This window comes from Lampetra planeri, chromosome 43, assembly GCF_965212315.1.
Source record: "Lampetra planeri chromosome 43, kcLamPlan1.2.h2, whole genome shotgun sequence".
NCBI classification, from domain to species: Eukaryota; Metazoa; Chordata; class Hyperoartia; order Petromyzontiformes; family Petromyzontidae; genus Lampetra; species Lampetra planeri.
Window position 1 is genome coordinate 5,041,341 of NC_136149.1, and position 23,792 is coordinate 5,065,132.

General features: G+C 45.5%; 1 protein-coding gene across 1 annotated transcript in view; it reads left to right on the plus strand.

Annotated features, from left to right (window-relative positions):
• LOC144732517 (uncharacterized) overlaps positions 1 to 15,026 on the plus strand; it is a 176,561-nt gene extending 161,535 nt beyond the window's left edge. Inside the window, exons 46-50 of the mRNA XM_078613925.1 lie at positions 2,435 to 2,581; positions 4,052 to 4,168; positions 5,069 to 5,260; positions 5,845 to 6,131; positions 6,376 to 15,026. Coding sequence (XP_078470051.1) covers positions 2,435 to 2,581; positions 4,052 to 4,168; positions 5,069 to 5,260; positions 5,845 to 6,131; positions 6,376 to 6,636 — 1,004 coding nt within the window. The 3' untranslated portion in view covers positions 6,637 to 15,026. The remainder of the gene's footprint in view (positions 1 to 2,434; positions 2,582 to 4,051; positions 4,169 to 5,068; positions 5,261 to 5,844; positions 6,132 to 6,375) is intronic.
• Positions 15,027 to 23,792: the final 8,766 nt, after the last annotated feature.

Consider the following 23,792-nt stretch of genomic DNA (forward strand, 5'->3'; position numbering starts at 1 on the left):
CAGGCCTGTTAGACAAATGCGCTGCCACATGTTATTGGCAAGAGCACTCTCTCTCTCTCTGCTGTGTGGCCCATCAGCGAAAAACAACAGAATTGCATAAAAACACACCACACTGTGGTGGAAGAGCATTTCTTATTGCAGGTCTCACCCTGCTGAAGAGACTCATAAACTTGAAACCAGTCCAGAGTTTGCTGCTTAGATGAGTTGCTGCTGGAAAGTATGAGTCTGTAAGGCCAAATAAGGCAATAGGCAAATATAATATTTATTTTAGAATATATTTCATATACGTATTTGTCATATGATTGACTGGTGTTTGCGAATGTGTGTGGCTGTTTATGAATGAATGGGTGCTCGTGATTGTGTTTTGGCATAATATATAAACGGTTGGATGTTTGTGAGTGTTTGTGAGAGTCTGTTTGGAGGTGTGTTTCTGTAGTGAGGAAGACGTGGTAAATATCACTGGGTTTTGTTGTTCCATATCATACTCCAATTGGTTGCTTGCTTGGTGAAAGGAACTTCCTTGACCTTCTGAAAGTCTAATCAGGCAATATATAGAGTGCAAATGTAAAACAAATTCTAATTGGCAATTATCACACAACAGCATTTTTTTGTGATGTATCCAAACCACGTTTCCACTTTATGTTCTGTTTTAATCGAAGTATTGCCTGATAACTTTTAAGGGATTTATTGATTTTAAGCCAAGAGTTTTTGTTTAATTAAAAACTCTGCGGAAAACGTGCAGAGTGCAGTTTGCGACGAAGGGCCTTCGAATCCAACACTTTCGGTTCAATGTTGGGGAAAACCCATGCAGGCGGGCACAGCTTTGCGTGCCATTAACTCTACGAAGGACGCATTTGTCGCAGGGTGCACTGGTGTAGGTTTTCGCTCGCAGCCGTTCATTCTTTTGAAAATCTTGCCATCTTGCCCCAAAGCGTGTTCCCATCCCCCCCCAGCTCACCATGTCTGTTTTGTCCCTCATTGAAACCCTAAACGCATGTCGTGTCCCATCCTCTGCCCGTCCGCCCTGTGTCTCATCCATCCATCAAATCCCCTTTTTTCCCCCCTTTGTGCTCGTTCTCATTGTGGGGATTTTTCAGGATGCGTAGGTGAGCACACCACCGACATGCACTCCGCACGCATGCCAGGTTCATCCACAAACAGGGGCACGCCTGGGCTAGAAGCCGGTTCTTAAAATATCTGGATGGGTCGCTCGGCGGTGGAATGAGGCGGGTTGCAATCAGGAGGCTGCGTGGGTCGATAAAACGAGCACTGCCGTGCTGTGGACAAGTCACCAGTGGTTCTCCTATTGACAGACTTGCCCCTGCCATAGGAATGTGGAATTTCCACCACTGGCTCAGGGCTGCAAATAATAGCTGAGCGTCGCCTCAATGCTCATTTGAGCAGGAATTCACTTCGAGTTGATTTAAAATTAAATAAATAAAACGGTGAATTCTTACGTTACATCATTCATTACTTACACTTGTTGGTGGCTTTAAGGGAGCTCAAGTGTTTAAGAATTTGGTTGTGGGAATGTGCCGGTTATTTTTCCCGTGGTATTTACGGTGCCTACACAGGCGTGCCGCTGTTGTACGACTCTTATATAAGCTCGTCGCTTTGAGTACCTTTGAACCGCTATCTTGTATTGGCTAGCGAAAGACGATGAATAAATATGAATACAGCTTAATGATACACAGTGATAGCTCGGTACTTGCACGTGACTTAACAAACTATAGGCATTTTTTGTAGTTAATGTAAAATAGTAACACTAAACTGTAGAAGCAGTGTCATTCAGCAATCGCATTTCTGTGTTTGGCTTGTTGTTCCATTAACAATATACACCGTTTTAGTATGCAAACATACTTTTTGGTTCTTTCGGTAAAGTCACGTAGGTGATCTATTATTTTATTTCTACCTACGTGACTTTACCGAAAGAACCAAAGAGTATGGATTCCTGCAGTCACGAAGGCTTCAAATTAAGATTATGCAAACATATTTTTTAAAATGTCAATATTTAACATCACTAATGTGACAGAACTGTATGGCAAAATACACATTACGGTACTAATGCTGTATGCTAATAATATGCAAAAACAGTAATAATTGAAACCATCTTTTAAACAAAAAATATTTAAAATTTAACAAAACCGGTTTTCGACGTGCAGTGTCTCATCAGTCCAGAGTTTTGCTTGTAATGTGTCAATGCTAATGTAATTATGCACTCCCAGAAAGCAACGAGGCTATGGGTTTTGTAAAAAATGTATGGGAGCAACAGACATGTTTATATGAAGGGACACATTGTCTGCTAAGATAATCGTGTTACTTATACTCTCCGCAATGACGCTAGTGATTTATTTTGTGCTTAACTTTTGCACGTTCTCAAAGCGAAATCTTTTCACGGAGGTGGAGCACTAACGGCCAACATTTTTTTAAACAGGGCCACCAGGCCCTCCAGGCCCTCCTGGCCCAATCCCAAGGCCAGAAGACATCAACATTCCTCCCGGAATCCCCGGAACCCCAGGCACACCTGGAGCCATGGGAGACGAGGGTGAATCCGGAAGACCAGGCTTTCCCGGAAGCGCAGGTGCGGTACTCACCGATCCAAAGGCTCGTGTGCTCTTGATGTATCTCGATTGTCTGTTCATTCCAGGTTTGTGCCAAAGCTAGATGTCACCCATGACAAAAGAGCTTAATCGCTCAATCGGCCTTGAGTGGGTCTGATTCTGAAGGTGAAAATATGATTGCAGGTAAAGTCAATCCAGAGGTTTTGCTCGCAGAAGAGAGCGTTGCTTCGAGGATCATGACAGCTCACCCACGGCTCAATTTAGTCTCAACTCCACAGCGCAGCACTTTTCCCATTCTTCACACTCACAGACACAAAGACGAAGCTCCCCCATATAGCCGTGAGCCAGAGGTGTGGACTCGAGTCATGTGACTTGGACTCGAGTCAGACTCGAGTCATGAATTTGATGACTTGCGACTCGACTTGGACTTGCATAACAATGACTTTGTCCCACCTATGAGATGTGGACTCGAGTCATGTGACTTGGACTCGAGTCAGACTCGAGTCATGAATTTGATGACTTGCGACTCGACTTGGACTTGCATAACAATGACTTTGTCCCACCTCTGCCGTGAGCGAACACCTATGGGAGGCCGACACAGCACATGAGAGCGGGTGGGTGGCCAGCACCATGCCTGGCAGCCTGCGTCTCCCCATTTCTGATATTTACATATTTGAGTCGACCTAGGGGAGGCCCAGGATCGATTCAGATAATTGTCAGCGGTGTTGGCCGTGAGTGGGAATACAACTCTGGTCGCCTAGGAAAGGCCCAGAATACGTGTTTATGCTTTCCACAGTACCTTAGGTCCGTCTGTCCCTCTATAACGTAGGATCACAGTATCTCTTGCAAAGATGATCCGATATGAAAAACACGTAGTACAATATTCTTTGGTTCTTTCGGTTAACGTAGTACAATGTTGCTTCACCATTATAAACTTTTCAGATTACATATATTTCCACGTTTTATGCAGATTCGGTTTTGCATAAATGCAGCTCACCTATTTCTACCCAAAATTCGCTTCATATTATGCGGTTTGAATGCACTTATATGCGGCTTTGCCATCGGATGTGGGACAACATTGTTTGTGTACTGCGTGAGCTACTTGGCAGGCAGCTGTCTCTTGCGGTGCCAAATGGTTTGATGACTGTCCGCTGCACACTTCACCATTTTGCGTTGTGCCCCCGTTTTTGTGGAACGCATCTCCCGCAAGAGAAACCTGTAACTCCAAAGACAAACGCTTGTTTGAAATCGTTACAGATAATCCGTGCATAGGCCTGATTGTTTCCTAACCTACCAGCAATGGCACTTAAAACTCATGTCAGACAGCACGGGACACACTCTATGGCTGAAACTCTGATAAGATAAGAGCTGTCTCATCTTTCAACGTTACTTGTGATGTTAGGATGTTCGATGCAAGATTACATGTCCAGAGCTTTTCACGAGGGTATCCAAAGCTGACTGTGTTGCACTGTGTAATTGTGGTATGGCAGGCAAAAAGGGCAGCCCAGGATATCCAGGAAAGCCAGGCTTGAATGGCCTGCCAGGCCCAGAGGGGAGCCTTGGAGACCCAGGTATTCCTGGGCATCCAGGACAGGTTGGCTCACAAGGTAAGTGATGTTTTGAGAGGGTCTGTATTTGGCGAGTAATGGATTCATGAATTGTCACAATTTGGATTCATTGTTTGATTGAATAACCAATTATTATAATTTTTTGTCGCATGTTTGCTGTTTCTTCAAGGATTTCTCATTTCTTGTCTCGTTTTGACAGTTGTGTTCGCTTAATCCGCGTTAACGGCAACGTTAGAATGTATATTGCCTGCATGTATTTAGCATACATTTTGAATAATCAAATGTTACCCGCACGATTCATTTCATGTGTATCTTGAGCATAAGAATAATTTTAGTTGAGGAGTCGATGCATCAATATAACAACCAAATCAATTTGAAATTATTACTGAAATTCTATCTGGTTAATACAGCGGTGCGTTTTACCCATTAAATACTGCGCATCATCTGCTTACAGTGGACGTTAAAGATCCCGTGACGTCATTCAAAAAGAGTAAACTAAATTATCTTATTTATCAGGTAAAGCCCACTGAGGTCTTTTTGGAATTCACAACTTATACAATCTACATTCGGAACATGTCAGATACATTTCTAATAAATAATTTCAATTTGGAACGCGCACATTATTAGCTCACTCGGAAAGAGAAAGAATGACTCAGAGGTGCAAAGAATCACAGACAATTATCACGGTTGGCTACGTACGGTGCGAAAGAACTTCAACATACATACATACATGCGTACGTACACACAGACAACATGCGTAGCCACCACCGCCTCGGCAGCGTCAAGGACAGAAACAAAATGGCCGAGGCATCGTGCACGAACATCACCACGCAGCCAGAACGTTCTCGAGGTGTTCCCCAACTCCGGATCTCTGCGATCAATCCCCTTCGCCTCTCCCGTGCACCCCCCCCCCCCCCCACACTCCGTTTTTCCGTGAAGGTTCTCCGGGAAATCCAGGCACCGTGGGCATTCCCGGAATGCCGGGCCGCGGCGTGAACGTGGGCTTCCTGCTCGTCAAGCACAGCCAGACGGAGCAGGTGCCGCAGTGCCCCGTGGGCATGGCCAGGGTGTGGGACGGCTTCAGCCTGCTGTATGTTGAAGGCAGCGAGAAGTCCCACAACCAGGACCTGGGTGCGTATGGTCACGCGACTGCCCGTACCGGCTCAATGCGGCTCCCGCGAGTCGGAGTGATTTCCCCACTCCGAACGAAGCGTTGAGGCATTGTTGCTCGTCGGTTTGCAGCCAAGTAGAGCCATGGGTGGATATTCCAGGGGGGTGATGGGTCCACCCCCGTAACCATGATTTTAACTCGCAACCTTCCAATTGTGAGCCGCTCACACTACCACTGTGCCACCTGCCCTGGTTTGTTCATTAATTGGCACAGACGATACCAATTAATTTGGCCACGTTCCAGTTCTGAGAATTGAATGCTTGAATGTTTGAATGTCAAGTGGCGAGCATTACTCTCGTTGCCAGGGTGGGTTGGAAAGTACTTGAAGGGATCTCAGAAGTAGCTGTGTGATGAACACTTCTGCAGGCATTTCTCTAACAAGAAGCGTTGCGCTGCTATGTAAGAGTTCAGAATTTATGCTATGGCTTAGGACATGAATCTGATGGCACAACCGGGAAACAAGTGGGTAAAAATTATTCGTGAAAACTTAGAAGAAGACACTGAGTGTGCGTATTACTGTCGCACTGCCGCCCGCCCATCGCAGGCATGGCCGGCTCCTGCCTGCCGCGCTTCAGCACCATGCCCTTCGTCTACTGCAACATCAACGAGGTGTGCAACTATGCGTCGCGCAACGACAAGTCCTACTGGCTCTCCACGACGGCGCCCATCCCCATGATGCCCGTGGCCGAGGAGCAGATCCGGCAGTACATCAGCCGCTGCTCGGTGTGCGAGGCACCGTCGCAGTCCATCGCCGTGCACAGCCAGGATGTGAGCATCCCGCCATGCCCCACGGGATACCGCAGCCTCTGGATCGGCTACTCCTTCCTCATGGTGAGTGGCTCCTCTCTCCTTCCTCACGCCTCCTTGCTCCCCATTCCTACTGTGATCCCTTCCTCCTGCCTCATCCTGCTGGGAGCTCCCTTTGCCGAAGCTCCGAGCGCGTACAGCGAAACGTCGGACGTAATGTCGAACAGCGTGCGTGACTCCCTCCCCTCCGTCGCCCTCCCTTCTTCTCTCTCTCCCCTCCCTTCCTCTTTTCCACCCTCCCCCCCCTCGCTCCCCCCCCCCCCCACAGCACACGGCGGCCGGCGCGGAGGGCGGCGGTCAGTCGCTGGCGTCGCCGGGCTCGTGCCTCGAGGACTTCCGCGCAACTCCCTTCATCGAGTGCAACGGCGCCCGCGGCACCTGCCACTACTTCGCCAACAAGTACAGCTTCTGGCTCACCACGGTGGACCCGGCGCGGCAGTTCGAGGACTCGCCGCCGCCCGAGACCATCAAGGCCGGGCAGCTGCGCACGCGCGTCAGCCGCTGCCAAGTGTGCATGAAGAACCTCTGATGGAGAAGCACCCCCCGCCCCCCACCCCCGGACTGTAGCGGCAGAGGCCCCGTAAACTGCAAGCGACGGAGCGTCGTCGGCTGAACGGCGAGCAGTTTTAAATCCGTCTCCGTTATTGTTTCAAAGCCGTGTAAATGTTTATATCAGGGGGATTCGAAGAGATATGCTCGCGCACCATGGAATTAACGGTTGAAAGAAAAAATGTTTTATTCGTGCCGTGTGTTTTTCTTATTTCTTTTTTGGCGGCAATGCGACCGCGTGATTGCGCAATGTGCATCGATCAAACACATTGGCAAGACCACGCTTCGCGGGGATTTTCGATCGCTGACCCTTTTAGCTTTTGAGCGAGCCGCCGGGTGCCGTGCCTTGACGTTCGTACAGAGACAGCGCCGTGTAGAGGTGTGCGCTTCTGGCGTCGAGGAAGTACTTTTCCCAAAGCGTCAAATTTGTGACGGGCGTGGGCAGGGAAATCATCGGCGTGCGGGCGGACAGCAGCTGCTGCTTGTTGCCTTGGTTGTGTTGCAGCTAAACACGGCGTGTGTCGGGCAGTCGAATTAAGTGCCCAAAGAGAATAGTGCAAAATGAAGTAAGCAAACGTAATGATAGGGACGCTTATGAATACAATTGTACTTTTTCATCAATTAAAAAGCCCAACAGCTCGCAAGATAGCTTGTGTGTGTGTGTGTCACTGCAGAGAGCACACGTTTAGTCAAAAGTACCCAAGGTGCAGAAAGGAAGTGAATGCATATACCCAGTCTCGTTTTTCATCCCTTTTCACATCCGCGTATCCTATCAGCGATAAGTCCAGGTGATGCTGCAAGCCAGAGCAGTCAACACGTCGGCCCGTTACCTCGTCGCAATTACCAATGTATTTGGGTGCTGAAACTAAACAACCTTGAAATCGCCTCGTCCGTCCGTTTGTCACCTCTGGGTCCGTGTAGAAGGTGGTCAGATAGGTGGGATGTGGAGGAGGGGGGGGGGGGAGCCCATTGGCCGACTATCGCATTGACCGCTGAGCGAGAAGCTATCCCCATTGGCCACCAAAATCCCATATCGAGTCAAACAAAAATTGAAAGCATCCTCCCTGGCCCTTAAACGTTACCACCACGCTGGCCTGCCAATGTTTTGTTTGTTACCGTGTACTTTCGATCACATCGTGCTAAGTCTTGACGTATTCGGTTTCGGACGATACGTCGCAATCGTGAACATATTGGGGTTAGAGGTTGTCGCCCAAATGGCTCGTATGATGGGAGTGGGTGCACGAGACCATCTTTGAGTGGCACATTGTTTTGGCACAGTTCCACTCGGCCTGTACGCATGGCACGAGAGTAGAAAACACCGCGCACAGCCCCTGCAATATGTACTGTATTTCTCATAGGCCGAGCTTCGTGTTAGTGGGGGGCTGGGTGGGGGTTCTTTGTAGCGGTCTCAGAAGACGCTTGTTGTTTGAGGTTTGTGACCGCTGTGCCGTGTGGCTGGGTTCATGTCACGCTTTATTTTATTTTTCTACAATGGTGCTCAGAAGAAATGCTTCCAGGAACGAGAGGGTGAAGGAAAGAAAAGCGCTCGTTTGACAGCATCATGACTTGGCAGTCGTAACAAGTCGTAAACACAAACACCGCGCGGCTCTGTATCGTTCTTTTGCGGAAGGCTAAGAGATGGGAAAAGTCTCAAAATCATAAACCCCTAGACGTAAAAAAATATCTCAATAATTGTGTGTATGTGTGTACGTTTTAATTCTGGCTGCTGCTGACTGGTGAACATTATCACTGTCAACATTACACACGTGAGGTTCAATTGTCTGCGAAGGCTGGGGTGATTGAGTCGCCTGTATGAAGACATCCTTCACGGTCTGTGGACTCTCTCGCACAGCCACGGCGACGGGAGCATCAAAAGACTGCTCAGCATGTGCTTGTGCCCTGGGCCTCACACAATCGAGGGCCCACAACAGGAAAGCCTGTGTTTTTGTCACGAATGAAATAGGTAGGCCCCAGGTGGAGCTAGGCTGTCCCCACCCCCACCGCGGATTTATCCATGGAAAATCCTATTATCCACGCATTCAATCGATCAATCTTTATTTTATGTGCCAATATCAGCCCTCGGTGAAGTTGGCATCGGTGCACATTACAGCGGAATGGGAACGGTACCAGGGGCACGGAGCAACAGAAATGAGAAAAGAGAAACCCGTCACGTGCCATAAGCGGCTAATGCCAACCGAGCAAAGTGAATTGCAAACGCGCGCAAAATAAAAGTGCAACCGTGCGGCAACGAATCGCATAAGAAAGTTAATTGGTAAATAAATGAAAAGAAAAGACGGTTTTCATTTAACTTTTTTTTCGTTCATCCGAAGATCAATGCTGTCCTCGAACAGGCAGCAAATTATTCCTGAATGTATGTGCTTACCGCAGGTGATTCGTCTAAACACAGTCGACCGGATTAAGCAAAATTATTCCCATTTCGACGCTTATCCGCAAGTCGGATGTCACCCAAACGTGGTGGAAAAATGATCCCCATTATCCGTGTTCCCGGATATTAGGATCCACCAATTCCGCTCCTTGTGGATGCGTATAAGAAGAATTTCACGATAAGGTATTCTCATGACTGTATTTTTACCGAAGCAAAAAAACATGCCCATATATTTCAACAACTATCGATCTATTTTAAACGTGAGTGGAATGAAGACATCACTTGTTGCTTATGTCAAGTATGCAAATGCGACAGTACAAGTGAGTTTTTTTTTCATAATAAAAAAAAGAATTTCCAATTGTCAGGGCAAACAGTTTTTAGCATCAGTGTTCATTGTTCAAATCCACTTGGGTAAAACTCACACGTGTGCCGCGGGCATCAGTCTATAGCAGAGGTGTGGACTCGAGTCATGTGACTTGGACTCGAGTCAGACTCGAGTCATGAATTTGATGACTTGCGACTCGACTTGGACTTGCATAACAATGACTTTGTCCCACCTCTGGTCTATACTATCTCCTGACCTAAAGTTCTCACCTCCAACCGCCATCATTTCACTCAAACTCGTTGCTCCAAAGCAAGTCTATTGACGAAGCCGAAGTACGGAGGCTCACGGCAGCAGAGGGGGGCCCTCTCACTGACCCAGGCACCCGCTAATTCACCCAACCCCGGCTTCCACTCACGCCGTCCACACACATCAAGCAAAAGGGATTTCCTTCCACGGGTCATTCACTGGAGGCCAAAGTTCCTCCACTCGGGGCAATTTTTTTGGGGGGGACATCAACTCTCGCCGGAAACCGTCACCAGCAATCATTGAGGACCGTTGCCGCTGTTTCGCAACGTAAACAAATTAGTCACCCAAATCTGGGCGAAGTCTATAATCGCTGCTCCGTCGAGTGGGCACAATCGCGATGGTAACTTCCGATCAAATCGCAGACACGGGGTGGGGTGCACATGGCGATCTTGAAGTTGTTGTGCTCCGTGAACCAATCGCAGTGAATTATAAAAAAAAAAACACGCGCGCTTGGCGTTCCGTGGAGAGACCGAACGAACTCCCATCACCTCTCAATGCCATTGCCGCACAAAGCGGCCGTGGTTGCTCCGAAGTAAATGCGTTTGCCCTGGTCATTATTGTTTGGCGACTTGTTGCCGTGAAATTGCCCCGATCGTATCGTAGTAATTCATATTCTTAGGTTTTTTTCGGTAAAGTCACGTAGGTAAAAAATTTAAATTAATAAAAGTAAAATAAAAAATAAAATAAAAATCACGACGTTTCGGAGGCAACACAAGCTTTACCGAAAAAACCTAAGAATATGAATCCTTGCAGTCACGAAAGCTTCAAATCTAGAACGTATCGTAGTAAGTTAAAGCCTCTGCTGTTGTTCGTATCCAGGGGCGACCGGGCCCAATGCCCCTTTAGCTACTGGAGCATTGGCTCCTGCAAAGTCAGTGTTTCAAAAACTCAGGACACAGGAGATGATGGCAAGCACAGCATTCCGATGTGGGAGGTGTGGGCCTTAAAGTCCACCGACAGCGCCACCACGCCTAAGGTGTCCTAAAGTTGTTGTGCCCCATGCGACATCGACATTAGAAATTAGAGCAGTGGCGATAGTGGATATCACTTGTCCCCATCGGCGTTCTCAAACTCGGTGCACGTGTAATGTTGGCTTTTGTTTTTAAAAAAAACTGCCTTCACGTGGCTGAGCATGGCTAAACTTAAATGTTATTTGTCTGTGTTTCTATGACTTTCCAACGCAAAATTACCCCTTGTGGCAAGACTATCGAAGAAACTGGGGAAACATTTGACGCTTGAGTAACCGGCGTGTACACTACGGTTGATGATTACAAAACAAACGAGATTTTTATTGCAAAATCCACTGTATTTAAAAATCTGTATTTCCATCTAATCTTGCTTTCAGGGAGAGAAGAAAAATGTTCTTTGCGTCACAGACTTTGTAAACTTCCTTTTCCCGAGGCACAATTCAATAATGGTTTCATTAATTAGCATTTACCCTTGTACACGTTTAAAAAAACTGCTTCGTGGAGGTTGTACTCAAACATTAAGTGTGAACATGGCAAAATGTACGTCGACTGACAGGCCTGTTTTTACTACTGTAGATATACTCGCAGAGTGTAGCAGTCTTAATTTAGTAACAGTCTATATTGAGTAACAGTATGCATTTAGTAACAGTCCATATGTTGCACCCTTTCCATCTCCATACATGCATCCCCCTCATGGTGGCGTCATTGGACGACTCGCTCAGAGCAAGATGGTGCACAAATTCCCTTTGCTCATCTTCACATACAGAAAACAAAAAATCAGCCTCCTCTTTGAGAAATTATCTCTGTTCCCCCCCCACCACCACCCTAAAAAAAAAAGTCTGGAACTCCCTTTCCCCTGCCATCCGTGCTGTCGAATTCCTGCCTCTCTTCAATTCCACACTCAAGACCCCTCACTCGTGTTTCTGCACGTGACTTCCCGTCTCTTTGTATGCATCAAATCTTCCCGCTGTGTCTCTATCAAGTGTTTTGAGACGCGGTGACGTGCACACGCTGTGTAAAAACAAAGTGTATTGTAATTGTTTTGGAATTGACCCTTTTGCACCTCCAGTTTGCACACTGACTTCCAAACCAATGGCAACACTCTGTGGCCTTCACAACAATAATTCCCAAAGCGAAGCACCGGAATTTAGAAGACGTCGTGGCTCATGTGATGATGTTGCATCCTGGTATGATGACATTATATAGTCTGAACAAAAAAACGTATCCTGATCTACTGTCAAACCGTCGGCAATGTTGAACGGGTAATGCCACTGCAGCTAGCATCAGGATTGTGTGCACTACATAATCCATAAGAATCCACACAGGGCAATCAGAAGCTTGACATACTTGAAAAGGACAATTATCTTCATTGAATGTGGTGCTCACGTGCATTGAGTCGGTGTTTTTCAACCTTTTTTAGCCACCAATTCTACGGTGGCGCCCTTTGCGAATCGAATGCCACGGCTAATTAGGGTGCAATCACTTCAGACCGAAATCCACAATTCATACCACTGCCGTGTGAGACTGCCTGACATACTGCAAAAAACGTGTTATATTACGTGTTACACTGCAATTAAAGTCCCCTTTTTGGATGGAAATTACATAAAAACGCGGAGGTATAATTTAAATGAATACCTTTGAAAGATCTTAATTTTTTTCCCCCGATCTGTTTCTGAAGTGAATCTATTGCCACCAGCAGAAACTCCTGTGCTGGTGATTATAGAAGTCTGCCGAAGATCGAGATGCTGCCACCGTTTAAAAGTGAATAGACGCGGGCAGTTTGGTATGATTACACTCGTTTAATGGGAAAAAAACACAAGTACATGGAAGCATGTGACGGGCTTTGAAAAGTCAGGTTTCTTTTTTTTTTAAAAGATAACTGCAAAGTACAATATTGTACTGTAGAGCAAAATGCATTTTTTTTTATTGTTTCTACAAATGTTTTAATAACAAACAAAAAAATATCTCCTTCGGTTACAGGAAATATGTAGAGAATTAAATGTTTATATTTTTCAAATGAGCTCAGGAAAAAAATACCTTTTCTTTAATGCCAAATTAAATGCGCATGAACAGCGATCTGACAACGACCTCTTGAGAGCCGGTCTGCACCAGCTGTAAAACAGGTTGACATCGCGTGCAAGATCAGAGCGCTCCGAATCCGTTGAAAGGTGACAAATGTCTTATTTTGAAACATTTGAAAGCATTTCAATGTTACTTAAGATATTTCCCTCATCCAGGCTACTATTTACTTTTTTCAGTAATACACTCTGCTACTCCCAGCCACGACCGTTAATAGCGTCTGGCCCCACAGTTGTCTCGAGTTTTGACAAAACTGACCTCCAGTTGAAAAGAAAGATTACTAGACCTTCTGTCAAGGTGGTCACCGAGATGTTGTGTGGGTGTGTACACTTTCATTGGATGTCATAAAAAAAAGTCACGTGCATCGGCCCACAACTGTGATATTCACATCTGCACCAAGGCCAGCATCATGGTCATATCTCCCAATATGAAACAGAATACGCTAAATAATTAAACTGGGGTACTCTTTATCGGTCGGGAGGTCGTGTGTGGGTGGGGTAAATAATAATGGGTACTCCCATCTCTTCTGGATACTCCTATATCTTCTGGAAGAGTAGGCCAAATGCCCTCTAGAGAGGCCCTCTAGAAGGGATTTGGCAAACCCATCTACCTGTAGAGCTCCATGGAGTGGAGGCCCTTCTGCTAGCAGTCACGTGGGTGGGCAATTCCGGGGCTGCACCGATACCAATAATCCAGTGAGAATGCAGCAATAAAGTTTAAATGTTGACAAACGCATTTCATGCACTTAGGTAGTAGATACATTTTGGGGAAACAAAGAAAATGCTTTTACTTTACCGCTACAGATCGCAACAGAAATATATCATTTACTTCAGCGTACGTGCGAAATTCGACATTTTATGGTTTAAAACAAATGGCAGGCTTCGCTTGACCACGTGACAATAAGCTAGTGGCTATAACAGCACAACGATAGCAAGTTTATGAAATGCCTTGAACATCTTTTGAGTGTTTTTTTTTTGTCGTGCTTTAGTCGTACAGATTTGTTTGAGCCACGAAATGGTTGTTGTTTCCGTTATGTAAATTCGCGTTAACAAAAAAATTGGTTCCGAAGAGAGGGTAGACGTTTTAAATGTGAAACATTTACCATTGCTACGTACTGTCGTGTCTTTGTTTCATGCCTCCTTTGTGTTTTTGACAAAATAAGCATCCATTCAAGACGTGTTTATTTACCAAAATGGTCTCCATTTCTTGGCAAAACGAACACACACTTAGCGTTAGACAAGCTGCCACGGTGCTTGGAAGAATTCATTTAAAAGCTGTGCTCGGGCATATGACTCCGCAAAAAAAACCTTCACAAACTCACTGCTGCCTTTGCTTATCCTTCATTGGAGACAGACGTGGAAGGAAATTATTAAGTGATATATGCAAGAAGATTTATTATTATAACACAAACATTTTGATAAATACAATGGCTTGGTGGAACGATTTATACAGACAGTACTTGCTATTTTCGTATTTGACTTGGTGCTACAGACGAAGAGAGTCCTATTTAACGTACACGTACCGTATTATTGTACTTGATGTGGTGCTCGACTTTATTAAAGCTAAAATGTTAAAAATGACATTCTATACGCTCGCTCGCAATCAGGCCTATTGTAAATTGGGTTAAAAGAGGACCGCCCTTCAGTTAGTATGAGTATAGTGTTTAATATGAATTATGTTTCTTTTCAGTTCCGCTATTGATAAATGCAGTAATGAAATATTAATTGCGTGTTAACTGCAAGGCATCGCTCTTTTTGCCCAAGTTCTTGTGCCTATGTATTGATTGCAAACAGATAACGTATCGTGCAGTTTACTGCAATCCCATTGTTTTTTTTTATCTCAGATAATTATTACTGTAATTATGGGTTATTAATTTCAGATATTCATATTGATGTTGTATTAATGATGCCTTAACAATGTTTGCAAAAACATTCAAAATACTGAAAAAACACAATTTATGTAAAGAATCAAGACATCATTTCTCTCTGCTGTAAACCTGAACAACATTGGTTATGCTCTTATTGGCATAAAATCTGATGTGACAAGAACATTGAAAATCTTAAGCTAACCAGCTTTGACGCGTTTAATTCAATTGTTCTTCATTATTCAGCAATCAAGCAGGACACTTCATCGAAAATTCCACTCATGATTGTTATTGTGTGAATATTTAACATTAAACGTTTAATATGCAAAGCTTAAAACACTCGCTTGGAAAAAGTTAAAATCCAGCATTGTTATATTCTATCCAGTCTGTGTAATTCTGAGATGGCATGATATTAAAATCAAATAAACAATTGTTAACTGTACACCAATGAGTAATTTAAAGGTGTTGATCAATGACTTTTGAGGACCGCTTGTTTTTTGGGGGGTTTATCTACAGAGAAGGGCCGTTGTCAAAAAAACGTCAACTATTTTAATATACACATGTTTTTCTTTTTGGGCAGTGTTATTGACAAATGTGTTTTAAGTTTCTCTCTCTCGACTTCGATTGTCATTTTCCCAACAGTGAAATCAAGAAATTTCCCTCTGAGTTTAATGTCATTGCCATTTGTCAGTGGTTGATGCACTCCGGATTGCTTCATGCTATCATTTTCTAAAAGCACATTTGCCTGTCACGTTATTATTTTTCGCTTGTTTACCCATGGAAAGCCTCACTGAGTCTCAAGACTTTTTCAGGAGGTTCCTGCCAAGTTTTTTCAAAGATGGCGGTGGGTGGGGGGGGGCAGTGTTACTGACATTCAAATTGAATAATTTGCAGGTAATGTTTCAGCATTGAAATGTCTTGGCCAATACCTGTTGCATTGTATGGGGGGTTAGCTATGGGAGGAAACTGGAGAACCCGTAGAAAACCCATTCAGAACAGGGGGGGGGGGGGGGGGGCGCATACAAACAGTTTAATTCAAGTAGCTGGGATAACTTAAATATGAAGTGATTGTTTTTTTTTCACTCCACTGTAACAGCCTCTGCCTAAATTTGCATGAAACGCACGACAGCTTTGTGTATTAATTTTCAGAATGGGTTCTCAGATTAGGCCAGAACTGGTTATCACTTGAAAGGCAGACGGCCTACCAGGGAACACCGGTTTCTCCGTGAGATCCACCATATGGTGGCTCCAATCAACATTCCAGCAAAGGTAGGTAGATACGTCGCTGAAGGTGCCACGGTGTAATTACTCGCTCGTGCTACGGCTGGTGGCATGAGCCTCCACTTTCAGGGAGGTCTGGTGGGCCTCTGGGGGGTATTTGGGCCTACTCTTTCCATGCTGAGTACTCATAGTGTAACCCACCACACGTGACCTACCGATCGACTTTAACTGTGGTGTTACCCATTGAAACTGCTGGGTGGACAGAAACGGTGAGAGGCCTTTAAGAAACTCACATGAGATGTCTGCTGCATGCATTAAATTGCCTGGATTTGCTGAGACTGCGAATTTAGATTCCCCCAAAATTGATATCACGAGTGGCAGAGTGCAGGCACCTTCACGTCCGCTGATCAAATCTGTCATGAATTTTGCTTCCCCCCAACTCTAAACTGAATAAAATTCCGAGTAATTGGAGTACAGTTTTCTATGTATATGTAGGTATATGTAAAAAAAGCATGTGGTTAACGCTAGCACTTGTTTTACCGAGGTCAAATGTAATATAAATGATTATCAATATCGTACAAGTCACTGGTTCGCACCAGCCAGAAATAACTCACTAGACTTAGTGACAAGATATTAACTATTCTTGGTTCTTTCGGTAAAGTCACGTAGAAGGGAAATAATAAAGTAATATAAATATAATACACACCTGATGATGACTTGCAGTCGAAACGTCGTGAGAATTTTTATTGTTTTATATTTATATTATTTTATTATTTCCCTTCTACGTGACTTCACCGAAAGAACCAAGAATATGAATCCCTGCAGTCACGAAAGCTTTAAATCAAAAGATATTAACTGTAATGCATTACTACAATTATTATGGTTTCCATTGGCAAAATGTACGTGATTGAGTCTGTGCTGTAGAGGGCGTCACTGATTCTGCACACGTACGCTCCTCCGATTAGCACGGTTGGCTACGTACGGTGCGAAAGAAATTCAACATACAGTACATACATTTGTTTTTTTTAAATATGTGTGTCGAACTTCTTTCCCACCGTACGTAGACAACATTGCTAATCGGAGGTGCGGGGAAGGACAACAAACTAAACACAAAACGTAGTTCTAAAGAAATACGTAGTTCTAAAGAAATTAGTTTTCAATCTAGATAATTTAAAAGTGCACAGCTCCAGTGGCTTCCGAGTATCGGAAGGAAGAACGTTCCAGACAGCCGCAGAAGCGCAGCTGAAAGCGCGCGATGCAGTCAACGTCTTTGTTCGATGGCTCGCCAAAAGCCGCTGCTGCTGCTTCTGTGAGAATGGCCGGAGTTTGCGTGACGGTTTATGCTCTGTGGATCAGCAGCAAGGTATTGTGGTTCATTTGCAGCAACCACTTTGTGTGTGCAATGAACGCGACCTCAATATATTCATCTTCTTGGTTCTTTCGGTTAAGTCACGTAGAAGGGAAATAATTAAACAATAAAAATAAAACGTAATAAAATACAATTCTCACGACGTTTAGGTCACAACGCAAGACGCTGTCTTTCCGACAGACCTGTTCTTCACCTGAGGACGGCAGTTTGCGTTGTGGCCGAAACGTCGTGAGAATTGTATTTTATTATGTTTTATTTGTATTATTTTATTATTTCCCTTCTACGTGACTTTACCGAAAGAACCAAGAAGATGAATCCCTGCAGTCGCGAAAGCTTTAAATCGAAACTCAATATATTCGTTGAGCAATCGGAAGCCAATTCAGCTCGGCGAGCACTGGACGGACACGGTTCGGACCTTGCGGTACCCGTCACGACACGTGCCAGAGAAATTGGTGCCATCAAGAGGAATGTAAACAGGTCACCAATTCGTATTCATGAAAAGTTTTTTTTTAATGAGCCTGCATGCAGCCCTGACTTGGAATGTACATTGTGTTAGTCATTTGTTTATTAGATTTAATATGGCACTTGGGTCACGTTAAGCTATATACTGTGCCTAAACGTTGACGGCTTTACGAATACGTACCCAATTACAGTCAGTGCCGTATGAAGCTAGTGCGGGGCCTGCAGCATATGTTATAAAGTGGCCCTAAATTTTAAAAAAAGACGTAAATATTAAAACACACATTTTTTACTTGCATAGTAAAGTAATTTTATTTTTTCATTTTCTATACAGCCAGATAATACGACAAATCGCTAGCCTTAAACACCCAGTCATTCATAAAAGTTGAAGGCAGGATAGTACTATAGTAATAGAGCAAGTGCAGAATCACTGAACCGGAATTGATAGCTTGAAAGCGTTTAGCGCGGGGCCCTTGAAAGTGCGGGGCCTGTAGCATTTGTAGCTATTTTTTGCGACTAGGATAATCCGGCACCGATGACAGTACTTAATTGATTACATATTTAGAATACTGAAGTATCCCATGACACTGCGCAATTCGGAGAAGATTTTGCATGTGAAAAACAACCAAGGAATATTCACATATCAGAATAAAATGTGCACACTTGTATGAAAATAAATACGTAGTGCATTGTATACACGCAAATTGTATGCAGTCGGGGTTTAAGAAGGCTAAATGAAATCGGTGAAGAAGGGATGATTAAATATATGTATCCCACATTAAAACATAAACTATATAAATATAACGTGGGGAATACTGTCTGACAGCGGGGGCAGCAGGGAAGAACGAGAAAGCTCCTGTTGTGTGAAGACGGCGAATGAAAGGTCTGGAGATCATTACCTTCGCTCACCCAAAAAAAAAATCTTCCCTGAGTCTCAAGATCCTTTTTCACGAGGGCCCTGCTAAGTTTTCGAGGTAGGGGGGTGAATTTAACACGTAGTCTTTCGCGACCAATATCATCCATAATATAAGTTTGGGGTTGGAGCGCGTAAATATATAGATGTGTCGTTAAACCCACCACCACCGACACAGACAACTAGTAAGGTATGTCACGTAAACAGAACATGCTAATTCTTCAGCAATTGCATGATTTTGACCAATACCGATAAAAACAAATTTTACTGGTAAGGAACCTCCTGGTTACACCAGCCCACAGGGGATTATTGTGTCCGTCCATCCGTCGTGCATCCAAAAATGGGAGGGGTGGGGCTGGGTGGAGAGGGGAGGGTGGGGAGGGGCTGGGTGGGGAGGGGCTGGGTGGGGAGGGGAGAGTGGGGAGGGGCTGGGTGGGGAGGGGAGGGTGGGGAGGGGGTGGGAGGGTGGGGTGGGGAGGGGCTGGGTTGGGAGGGGAGGGTGGGGAGGGGCTGGGTGGGGAGGGTGGGGAGGGGCTGGGTGGGGAGGGTGGGGCTGGGTGGGGGGTGGGAGGGGTGGGGCTGGGTGGGGAGGGGCTGGTCACCCCGTGGTGCCCTTATAAAACTCAACGTTTAACTTACTCACGCCGGCTTGTGCCCGCCCTCACAGTCGGCCATATTTGCGGAATATACCACGCCGCCGTTGACCCTGGCCATTGACCGAGCAACCCAACGTTCCTCCCAGCTCCCTCCGCAGGAATGTGTTATCTGTGGAGGGGGGAAACAGAGAACAGGGAACAAACCCATGCAGAACAGGGAGTGAACATGCAAATTTTAACAACAGAACAATGCCCGAGTCAAGATTTTGAACCCAAGGATGTTCTTGCTGAGGTTTCAAGTGTCACCACTGCGCCACCCTGGCTGTTGATGGAACCACATTAGGTAACGAGAGAAGGATCGTTACAAGCAAGATCTCGGATTTACGCAGCGTCCAGTTCGACGGCATCTTTAAGACATGTTTAGTTTAACACGTAGCAGGCTTTCGCGACCAATATTAATCACAATAAAGGTTTTTGGATTAGATCGCGTAAGTATAAATGTGTCGAAAACCTCCACCACCCAACACAGGCAATTAGTAAAGGGATTTGCCACGTAAACAAAACGCCAAATAGTTACTACTTCAGCCCACCGGTGTGTTGGAGAGTGAATCCAAATTGTAAATGTTGTGGATTTATTCTCTAACACACCGGTAGGGCTGAAGTAGTAACTATTTGACGTTTTGTTTCACGTGACAAATCCCTTACTGATTGACCGTGTCGGGTGGTGGAGGGTTTCGACACATTTATACTGACGCGATCTCACCCAAAAACCCTTATTATGAACACATTCCTGCAGAGGGAGCTGGTAGGAACGTTGGGTTGCTCGGTCAATGGGCAGGGTCAACGGCGGCGTGGTGTATTCCGCAAATATGCCCGACTGTGAGGGCTGGCACAAGCCGGCGTGAGTAGGTTAAACGTTGAGTTTTATAAGGGCACCACGAGGTGACCAGCCCCTCCCCACCCACCCCCCACCCCTCCCACCCCCCCACCCAGACCCACCCTCCTCACCCAGCCCCTCCCCACCCTCCCCACCCAGCCCCTCCCCACCCAGCCCCTCTCCACCCAGCCCCTCCCTCCCCATCCTCCCCACCCAGCCCCTCCCTGCATAACGGACGGACGGACACAATAATCCCCTGTGGGCTGGTGTAACCAGGAGGTTCCTACTAGTAAGACGTGTTTACTTTGTTGAGAGGCACTCGTTCACAGAAGTTAAAACGATGGGACTGGACTTGGTACAGGGTCAGGGACTCTAGCAAGGCTGAAAACCCTCAGGATTATGTCTGCCGCTATGAGTCACAACGACACCAATCGTGTTACCTGTCACTGCTTCGGGCACAAGTCATTCCAACATGAGGGTAAATTTGTTTATAAAGTACTAGCTTTCCTACCCGGCTTCGCCCGGGACTTGGATTCACCACGGCCGGCCGCATTTGTCTCCCCAGTGGCGATGTTCACACACCATACCAGTTACTCGTTTGAGGCTGAGTCGACCTAGGAGATACCCAGGACCGGTTCGAATAATCGTCACCGGTGGTGGCCCTGAGCGGGAATCGAACTCGGGTCGCCGGGTTCGTAGCGCAGCGCGCTACCCGCTACACTACAATGCGTTACGCTTCCACATGCGCGGGTCACGTGACAGATGTGACGTCACAGCTCACTTGCCGTGCAGAAAATAAATGCATTATTGAGCTCCCCCCCCCAAAAAAACAAAAGTGTATTTTTATAATTTGTGCATGGTGTGCAGTCTGGAAAGTACCCACATGGCAAATTTCCAGTTTGTTGCATGTCGGGAAGTACGCTAAACATTTTGAACAGACACACATATTCACAACTTTTTCTTTTATATATATGGAGATGTGTTATTTTTTCAATGTACGTACAGCCTTTTGACGATCCATTGCTGCTTTAAGGCCTCCCTCAACACCTTGTCGGTAAAAACTTTATTTGGAGCTTTCGTGACTGCAGGAATTACTCTTTGGTTCTGTCGGTAAAGTCACGTAGAAAGAAAAAATTATTAAATGATAGCATGCGACGTTTCGATTGCAACACAAAGCAATCATCATCATCATCAGGTACAAATGAAAGAGAAAACAAACCTGACCACGCTGGTCAGTGCTGGTTGTTACTTCATGTTGAACTTCTTTACGTAACCAACCATACTAATCGGAGGTGCGGGTTGGTGATGGGATGGAACCGGAGCCATGAACGGAAATCAAACTCGGGTCACTGGGTTAGTGGCACAGTGCGTTAACCAAATGGGCCCACCGGTTCGCGATTATTATTTTTATTTAACAAAAAAATGTCAAAGGGGCCGTCCATAAATGACGTCACGCGATTTTGGACGATTTTGACCCCCCCCCCCTCTTCGTCACGCGGCGCCACAAAAAGTCAGACCCCCCCTCAAATATGACGTCACAAAGCTTCCCCTCCCCCAAAATAAAACATGCTTCAAATCGCTTTAAACGATTGTCATTGTAGTGCGTATTTAATGTGGCGCTGCACTCTGATGTTGTAGGAGACAACATTTATTAAAAAGTATCTTTAATTAAGTAGAACGTGTTGTCTATATTTATTTAAAGTTGCGCATTTTGATGTGATGTCACACTTCTCAACCCCCCCCCTCCCTCGTTACACATCGTCACAAATGTCTGACCCCCCCCCCCCCCAGGTGCGTGACGTCATTTATGGACGGCCCCAAAGCAATATCCTGCTCAGATGAGCACTGAGGCTCATCTGAGTAGATCAATCACTCTCCAATACGTGGTAATGTATTCGTTTTGTCGCCGCTGGTGGGATGATAGGCTGTCAACCCCTATAAGGATTTGAACTCACAACCTTTTGAACTCTAAGAAGTGGCAATTGTGGATAAAGTACACTACGCTAAAACTCTTAATTTATTCGTACCATACAATATGGCTCAGTTTACATTTATATCCCATAACATTAAACGATTAAACGCCAAAGAACATAAAATCGTTGTTGCGTGTGCGCAATGGTAAATCTTGGTGAATGTTTACAATTAAAATAGACCCAGGTGACCGCTACACTGCCCACTGTTATGGTTATGTATTTTAAATTATGCATCTTTATGCGTCAGTCATAACGGAGCGCTTGCTCATGTCAGTGGCAGATGAATTAGGACCGTGCCTATAAAAGTGATTGATAGGAGTCATCTCAGGCCATTGTTTAAATGCATAATTTTAATAATGGATATGTAGTACTTCATTTGCAGTCCTTAATCACAGGCCTTGGTGGCACTAATCCCCAGGAACAGACATGGTACGGCAATATCTGTCACACATCTTTATCAACTCGATCATCTCAATCACAAATTGACGCTGTCGATCCTTTGTGGCAAATTCACTTGCATTTTACATGTGTGTTCGTTGTCTGTTTAGGGGCCGTCCATAAATGACGTCACGCACCTGGGGGGGGGGGGGTCAGATATTTGTGACGATGTGTGACGAGGGGGGAGGGGGGGAGTTTGAGAAATGTGACGTCACATAAAAATGCGCAACTTTAAAAAATATAGAAAACACGTTCTACCTAATTAAATATACTTTTCAATAAATAGTTTCTCCTACAACATCAGAGTGCAGCGCCACATTAAATACGCACTACAATGACAATAGTTTAAAGCGATTTGAAGCATGTTTATATTTGGAGGGGGGGGGGGCAGAGCTTTGTGACGTCATATTTGAGGGGGGTCTCAATTTTTGTGACGCCGTGTGACTAAAGGGGGGGGGGGGTCATAAATCGTCCAAAATCGCGTGACGTCATTTATGGACGGCCCCTTACATATTACTGCAATGGCCACCCTATACGGTATGCTTGTTTCTGCAACTTAATTTGTTAATTGTGCTATGATCAGTTTAAAATGAATCTGTCCCGAGTCTACGTACACTACAGAAATTTGTATTTAACACTGATTTGTGTGCGTGAAATATTTAATATTTCTCATGACATCGGTTGATTTTTTCTTCTGATTTATGCGCTTTGTTTTGCCTTGCCTCTTGTCACTCTGTTGACCCGGGTCAATCACTCTTGCAAATGAGTCACGATTCTGGTCTCTTCGAATTCTCACCGATAAAACCAAATAAACGTGGAAACTTGAAACGTGGGTTTTCATGGGAAGGGGAAGACATGGCCAAATCCACGCAACCCAGTTAAAGTCTGGCTCAATATCTTCCTCTTTCACACATTCCTGCGGAGGGAGCTGGTAGGAACGTTGGGTTGCTCGGTCAATGGCCAGGGTCAACGGCGGCGTGGTGTATTCCGCAAATATGCCCGACTGTGAGGGCGGGCACAAGCCGGCGTGAGTAGGTTAAACGTTCAGTTTTATAAGGGCACCACGGGGTGACCAGCCCCTCCCCACCCATCCACCCACCACCCAGCCCCACCCCCTCTCCACCCTCCCCACCCAGCCCCTCCCTCCCCACCCAGCCCCTCCCTGCACGACGGACGGACGGACACAATAATCCACTGTGGGCTGGTGGAACCAGTGGGTTCCTACCAATATAAACCCTCGCTGTGACTTTATTCTCTTTAAAATGCACAATATACCGTATGCACAGAAACAGGCATATTGGTAAATCTACAGCTGGATGAGGGCCTCCTCCAACACTGTGAATGGGGCCACGCGGGTTGAGC